This window comes from Myotis yumanensis, unplaced genomic scaffold (genome assembly GCF_028538775.1).
Source record: "Myotis yumanensis isolate MYYU_CA2020_CCGP unplaced genomic scaffold, mMyoYum1.0.hap1 SCAF_13, whole genome shotgun sequence".
In the NCBI taxonomy this organism is placed as follows: domain Eukaryota; kingdom Metazoa; phylum Chordata; class Mammalia; order Chiroptera; family Vespertilionidae; genus Myotis; species Myotis yumanensis.
Genome location: NW_027223764.1, coordinates 2568041 through 2575751, shown reverse-complemented (window position 1 = coordinate 2575751; position 7711 = coordinate 2568041). Strand labels below are relative to the sequence as shown.

Here is a 7711-nt window from a genome sequence, read left to right as displayed (position 1 = left end):
AAATCATTTATGTGGGTTGGAGGGCCGGAGCCGGAGCGCACGGACCCTCCCGGTCACCCGTCACCGGGCGGATTCTGCCTTCAGGACGTGAGCGCAGGGACCCAGAGAAATGCGTCTGAAATCAGAGAAGAATCCAGGCAGCCGGGGAACGCAGGTGGGAGCCTGGGAGTCTCTTTATGGCCCGTGAAGGTCACCTTGGAGAGCCCCTTGTGCACACCTGCACCTGGGGCCGCTGGGGCACGGGGACAAGGAGCTGTGAGCTGGAACACACCGGAGCAGGTCCGAGTCGGGCCGCTTCCCCGGTCCCTCCTGCTGCGCTCAGTGCCTGGGTGGAACAAAGAAAATTGTGTCTGCCAGGCCGGCGAGCCGGAGTCACAAGATTGCGCGTGTCATGCAGCGCCCTGGGACTCCTGCGGGGACCCGTCCGCCCGGGTCCAACGCCGGCCGCGCGGAAACCGCCGGGCGCCGGACCTTCCAGATCAAAGCCTTCAGCACGGAGTTGAAAAACCATGTGATGGTCATGGATTTTGTCAAGAGCAACTGGTTTCCCGCCCAGAGAAGAGCCAAAGTGTGTATCCTCCGTCTGTACCGCGGCCTGAAGCCGGCCGAGAGGAGCGCCAGCAGCTACGAGGTACCGCGACCTGGGCGGGGAGCAGGGAGCAGGGGGCACAGGCCTCGTCCAGGGGCACGGGGGCGGGAGGGGGGGGGCGGTGTTCAGCAGACGGACAGGTCAGATGCTCTGTCATTGGTGTGGGGTTTCCCCCCAGGGGGCTTGGAAAAGACATTTCAGGTTTGAGCTGGGGGGCGGGGAGAAGCACACGGGATGGATGGGGTTTATACATGACACATGCCTGCGTCTGCAAACATGTATCAGGGCTCCAAGGAGTTGGATAAAATATCACATGTAGTGACGCAGCCTTCCTGTGAGTTACATCTTCTGGGCGCTATACAGGTGCAATCGCCTGTCTTTAAAAACAAATTCCTATCTGTTTCTGGATGTGGTCGGCAGCAGGGTAAACAGAGCTTGATCGAGGTGAAAAAGGACGGTTTCAGTTGGGCCGGTGGGAAGGGTCTTTCATGTGTGAGGGGAGCTCCGGTTTTCAGCGGAGGCGGCCTCTCGGGGGGGAGAAGGAACCCCGGGGATTTCGAATGTCGAAATGAGGGGCACAAATCACCCCAAAGCATATTTGCATTCTGCAGCCGGGCTGAGCCCGCGGCAGTTACGGCTCCGAAAGTAAACACGCATGAAATCTGATCGCTCTTTATTGCACCGGATGCATTATGAATGACATTGTAATTGACTCCCCTGTAGCTCACTTACCCATCTCCTTTGAAAAATGCAGCGTGCAGATTGCTCATGTTTTATGAAAAGGGCACCTTTCTGAATGTCGACGCTCTCATCAGGAGGGGCCCGTGAATGCTGGCACCTGCGCCCGCCTTTTGTTCCCCACGCTGGCTTCCTTCCTCCCGGGCAACCCGAGAACCCGCCGGGCCGGTGCGAGGCCGGCTTCTGCAGTCCCAGCCGGAGCTGTGAATTTCCACGCTCACAGCAGCGGTGGGAAGGCCACGGCCACGTCGGTGTTAATGCAATCCAGCGGTCGCCGTCCGTGGCCCGGCGAACCGGGGCCGAAGGTGTGCGATGAGAGCACAGTGGAAAGAGGCCAGAGATAAGAGCCAGAGATGTGGTTCTCGCCATGTCATTAATTAGCAGGTGGGGACGGAGCGTCATTGTGGTTCTCACTGCGGTGGTGCTCAGCCCTGGGGGAGGAAGACTTGTCGAGTTGCATCCTCTTGCACTTGACAGAAATGTTCATGGCGACCTTTTAAACCCCAAATGGCAGACAGCAGCTGTGTGTCCCCATTTTGTTTTCATGCACAAAACTTTATTTATTCCTAGAGTAACAGGGAAGATAATAGTGTGGTAATTAAAAAAAAAAAGCATCTTTGCAGGAAGCTGTAAAAAACTTTATTGTGACAGTCATAATTGTTTTGTAACCTATTTCCCTGGCCTGTACCCCTCCCCCCCGCCCCCCACCCCTCCCCCCCAACCCCGGCCCCCTGCGTTACCAGTTACAGCCGAGAGTGGAGGCTGTGTGCCTGCTGCCTGACTGGGGCCTGGAGTCTAACGTCTATGGTAAGGTGGGAGTGGGTCCCAGACCCTCCCCCCCGTCAGGCGGGTCAGCTGGAGGGGCCGCACTGTGATTGGAGAAGTGGTCCAGGCAGGGCCTGCATCACCCGCTCAAGGGCAGGTCCACCTTGAGCACCATCAGCGAGGACCCGTGCTTCCTGCCCCCCCCGAGTCCCCAGCTGCTTCAGGATCTGAGCGGCCCTTCAGAGCCTGAAATCGTCCCCACGCGCTGAGCCGGTCGGATGCTTCCCGCGGGCGGGTTGGCACTATTTCCATTAGGGAACCGGGAGAGAGCCCACTTCCCGGCTCACTTTCCACCCAGAACTGAGGGCGAGGCCAGTGCACAGCCCGGGGCCTGTTTGCCACGGTCCGGGACCCCTGTGGTCTCGCGGGCTCCAGGGCCATCGGTTCACCTGCGGGCTTTGCCCATTAAGAGCTCGATGGGGTGAGAGTGAGCCCAGCCCCGGACGGGCTCCCGGTGCACAGAGGTGCTCAGTGAGAGGCAGGCTGGTTCTCCCGAACACGTGACCTGGGAGCGTTCGTTTCTGTAAACGTGTGTGGATTCCAAGTCCTTCCCGCGAGGACCTCCAGGCTGCTTGCGTTGAGTTTAAGGTCTAAGGCGGGCGTTTTCCTAAGGCCGTGGCCTCGGTCCGGAGCTGTGTCAGTGCTCGGAGATGCTGCCTCTTATTGGAGATCGGAGACGAGCCACGACCCTGCCTAGCTCTGCCGGCCTGGCACACTCCTTCTCTACTGACACCGTCCTTTTGTTGTTGTTGCTAATCCTCACCCAGGGATATTTTCCCATTGAATTTTAGAGCAAGTGGAAGGGAGGGGAAGAGGCACAGAGAGAAAAGTACATCCATGTGAGAGAGACACATTGATTGGTTGCCTCCGGGGACCGAGCCTGCAACCGAGGTACATGCCCTTGATCGGGAATCGAACTCAGGACCCATTAGCCTGTAGGCCGACACTCTATCCACTGAGCCAAACCTGCCGGGGCTGAAACCATCTTTTAATAGAAAAGAGGAGCTGACCTGTTGTGCTGTCAGGTAACCACGGTGACGCCGTGGTGGTGAGGGCCACCGGGGGTCACCCATTTGCAGAGCCTGGATCCCTGCTGGTCCCCAAATGCCCCCCACAATTACCAACAGTGTGTGAGGGCTCCTACCCCTGCACACACACTGACAGGTGTCAGACATCCAAGTCGCCGTAACGGGGCTGGGCTGGACCCGTGTTTGCGTGCCCGCCGCTGTCAATGCTGGGAGCTGGGCCGCGCCCTAAGATTCTGGGGAAGCAGAGCCTGGACACCTCTCGGACCTGCAGACAGAAGCCACATGGCACTCAGAGATGCGTGTGCGTCTCCCGGGCCTTGAGTGGGAGTTGGCATCTCCTGATTGATGGTGGAGCCCTCTCTGAGGACAGGTGCGGGCGGGGGGCAGCCAGGCTCCCCATCCGTCTGCCGAGAGCTGACAGTTCCTAATAGTGCGACGAGCCACTTGGCCACGCCTCTCGAGGCTTCTCAAAGCTTCCAGGGACTCCCCAGATCAGTCGCCAAAATGGCTTTGAATGGAAGGCCCAGCACCGGGTGCCACCCCCCCCCCCAGGCCCCCCATGTTCAGCTGCAAATCCGACCTTCGACAAGAGGACACGGAGACCGTGAGCTCAACTGCGTCACAGTCCTGCCCAAAGGCCCAGGGGCATTTATCCTGGGGGCGCATCTCGCTCAGAGGAGCTGTGAGGACCTTGATTAAAGGATCAAATGGCCCTCATGCTCCAGTGGCCTTTGGAACCCTCAGGGGAACATTTTAAGAACACAGACCCCTGGGAAGGGTGAGGTCCAGAGACCCATGTTTTTGACGTGAAAACTCGGTCATCCTGTTTGCTTTTCCTTAAGAAAAAAAAAAAAAATATATATATATATATGTATATATATATGTGTGTGTGTGTGTGTGTGTGTGTGTGTGCGTGTGTGTGTATTTGTTGTTATTGTTGTTGATTCTGCCGCGGGTCTGACACCCGCATCTGGAAGTTCCAGGCTAGTATTTCGGAACCGCGTACAGCCAGGAGAAAACGACAGAGATGCCTGTGGTGCTGCCCGTGTGGACGCGGCCGGTGTGAAGGTCATGGGCGGGGAGGCAGGACAGAGAGGGCAGTGCCAGGGCCGGGCGCTGAGTGCAGGACAGTGGGAGGCGGGGCTGGCACAGAGGGACGGGGTCGGAGGATCCCTGAATGGCCCCATTGATCGCTGCAGCTGTGTCAGGCACATGAGCGGTTTCCAAAGAGACACGTCTGCGAGGCCCAGAGGGTGAGGCAGACGCCCAGGGGCCCCGTGAGCAGCGGCAGGAGGATCCACGCTAGTCCTGTCCTCGGAGGCTATGCTGTTCGCGTGGCACTGGGGGGTGGGGCGGCGGGGAAGCAGCTGGGACCCAGGGACTTCACAGGGAGGTCAAATGGCCCGAGTCCAGTGGCGACAGGCATGGTGCCGTGTGACTTCCTCTCTCCTTCCAGTCCCGGCTCCTTTCCTTCCCACGACCTTTCCTCCCCGAGGCCCTTTCCCTGGGCGCCCCCTCCGTTCCTAGATCTCATGTGGGTCCCGCCACCCTCCCTCTGCTGCCCAGGCTCTCTGCCGTCCCCGGTGGTCACAGGACAGTCCCCACGTCCTAGATGCCTGTCAGCCGGCACCCTCAGCTCCTTGAGCTCCAGGGCCTTGCCACGTGGGGACAGCCCCAGGCAGTTTACATTGTGTCTGTTCACTTTTTCTTTTTTAATAAATTTTTATTGATTTCAGAGAGGAAGGGGGGAAGGAGGGAGAGAGAGACATCAATGAGGAGAGAAAATTATTGATCAGCTGCCTCCTGCAACCCCCCCATCGAGCCTGCAACCCTGGCATGCGCCCTGATCGGGAATCAAACTGTGACTTCCTGGTTCATAGGTTGATGCTCAACCACTGAGCCATGCAGGCCGGGCTGCTTTTTCAAGGATGGCAGGATAATCAGTCTGACTCCTTTTTAAAGACACACCTGATTGGGGCAGGCCCACCTGGGAGAGCCTCCCTTTTGAGTGACTCAACATCAACTGATTAGCAACCTTAATGACACCTACAGACTCTTGTGCCACATAACATAGTTGAATTGTGGAAGTGACAGTCCATCATGTTGACCGGTTCTGCTCCCACTCAAAGAGAGAGAACATTTAGGACTTGGGCACCAAGGGGCGAGAATCTTGGGGGCCATCTGGGTCTTCTGCCAACCACAATCTATAATAATCTATAATAATAAAAGCATAACATGCTAATGAGACTGGACGTCCTTCTGGATGACCTTCCAGACGAAGCCGGGGCCGAGGTAAGCCGCTGCAGCTGCAAGGGCCAAGGCCCTGGCACGAATTTCATGCATCGGGCCTCTAGCATATTTTAAGTGTTCGTATCTTTGCAGAAAAGGAAATGGAAGGACTTGCAGGCACATAGGTTGGAGCCTTTGCGAGTGTCATGATGAACGGTGTCCTTGGTCTGCTCTAGCTCACCACTGCGCCCCAGCACCAGGCCAGCCCTCAGGAAACACCGGGTGGATGGATGGATGGATGGATGGATGGGTGGATGGGTGGATGGATGGACGGATGGATGGACGAACGAAAGTACCTGAAGTGTGTTTTGGATAAAAACTTGAGGCCGGAGTGAATGACGGTTATGACATCGTGTATGTAAGAGATCTTCTGGTTTGATACTGACGTAGGGTCCGTTAAGAGCCACTCACTTTCCAGCGATTGACAAACAGACGGATGGATATCAGCTCCAGTTCTCCCAAGTGAAGCTCCCAAACGGAGGCCACTTGCTGTGTTCCTCCCACTTTTCTTTGTTGTTACTAATCTTCACTTGAAGATATTTTTCCATTGGTTTTTAGAGGGAGTGGAAGAGAGAGGAAAAGACAGAGAGAAACATCGATATGAGAGAAACACATCAATTGGTTGCCTCCTGCACGCGCCCTGACCAGGGCCCGGGCTGGGGAGGAACCTGCAACCAAGGTACGTGCCCTTGACCGAAATTGAACCCGAGACCCTTTGATCTGCAGCCCGACACTCTATCCACTGAGCCACACTGGCCAGGACCGTTTTATCCCCTTCATTAATCACATCCCAAATGGAGAGGTTGTTCCGTTTCCTCTCTGTGCCTCTAATTTAAATTGCTCCTCCATCCAGAAAGGATTTTGAGGTGGCTCCCAGAACGAGCACCCTGACACACACCAGCGTTTCAGAATAGTAATTCTCAGAGAAACAATCAGGGCTGAGGGCGACGGGGAGTTATTTCCTTCAAGGCGACAGCAAGTCGCCCGCCAGGCTGCGTGGACGACTAGGAGCACCTGCCAGCAGAGCAGCCTGCAGCCCGTGGGGGGGAGGGGGTTTGGGGTCGGCCCCCAGGGGCTCCCCTGCCGCGGGGCCCAGATGCCTCCGGTCCGGCTAGGACCGAGTTCACAGCACTCATGACGTCAGCGACAATGTGCTCACGTCCTCGCTAACGAGTTCTGGACATGCTGGCTGCTCAGACACGTCCATTGCACGTGTCTGCTCAGGAGCACAGCCCGCTGCCCCATGGGACTTCACTTACACGACAGAGTCCAGAGATCACGTGAAAAAGTTCGAGATGGTGCCCGGCCAGTGTGCTCAGTGGTTGAGCATTGACCCACGAGTTCGATTCCCAGGTTGCAGGCTCGATCCCCAGTAGGGGGCGTGCAGGAGGCGGCCGATCGATGTTTCCCTCTCACATCGATGTTTCTCTCTCTCTTTCTCTCTCCCCAACTCTCCCCCTCCCTCCCTCTCTTCCTCCCTTCCACTCTCTTGGAAAAGCAATAGAAAAAATATCCTCAGGTGAGGATTAACAAAAGAAAGCCTTGTACAGGTATCATTTGCATACATTAATATTCATACATTTTCAAGTGTACAGTTCGCTTTGTTTTGACAAATGTGTGTAGTCCTGTAATCAGAACCGAATCATGATCATGATGTAGGTGTCCTCCCTGCCCAGGAAGTTCCCTGAGCTCTTTATACCCCCCCCCCCCCCCCCGGCTCCCCCTGGCAGCTGCTGATCTGCTCTTTGCCACCGAGTGTTACCGGTCCGGCATGTCCCATAAGTGAAAGCTCAGTGCGTGGTTTTGGGACCATGGTGAGTTTCTGTGATGGCCTTTGGCATCCGAATAAGCAGTCGGTGTTGTGTTGAGACCGCGGAGGAGGGAGGCCTCGGCCGATTCAGGCGGATTTGCGTTTTCATCCCGACTCTCCTGTTCAGTGATTCTGACCCGGCACTGCTGCCTCATATACAAATAGAGTTCATCAGAGTCCCTGCCCCGGGAAGGTGTGGAGGGTGAAGAGAGGGGTGGACGGAGGGAACTTGGGCACCGTGTGGCTCATGGGAAGAGCTCAGGAACGCTCCGGAGTTCATCCTATTATGGTTGATGGTATTATTAACACTAATATCAAGAGTAACATTCCCTTACTTTAGAATGGGGTGATAGTGGTACCTCCTTCTCGGGTTGCCATGGAGATTACGTGACGCCCGGGAAGCTCAAGGTGCCTGGGCCCCAGTGAGCTCCC

The 7711-nt window shown here is 56.5% G+C and overlaps 1 protein-coding gene across 1 annotated transcript in view; it reads left to right on the top strand.

The window, feature by feature from the left end:
* The first annotated feature begins 436 nt into the window (after positions 1–436).
* The window catches only part of CUNH10orf90 (chromosome unknown C10orf90 homolog), an 88113-nt gene continuing 80838 nt past the window's right edge, over positions 437–7711 (top strand). The window contains exon 1 of the mRNA XM_070433266.1: positions 437–631. Coding sequence (XP_070289367.1) covers positions 515–631 — 117 coding nt within the window. The 5' untranslated portion in view covers positions 437–514. The remainder of the gene's footprint in view (positions 632–7711) is intronic.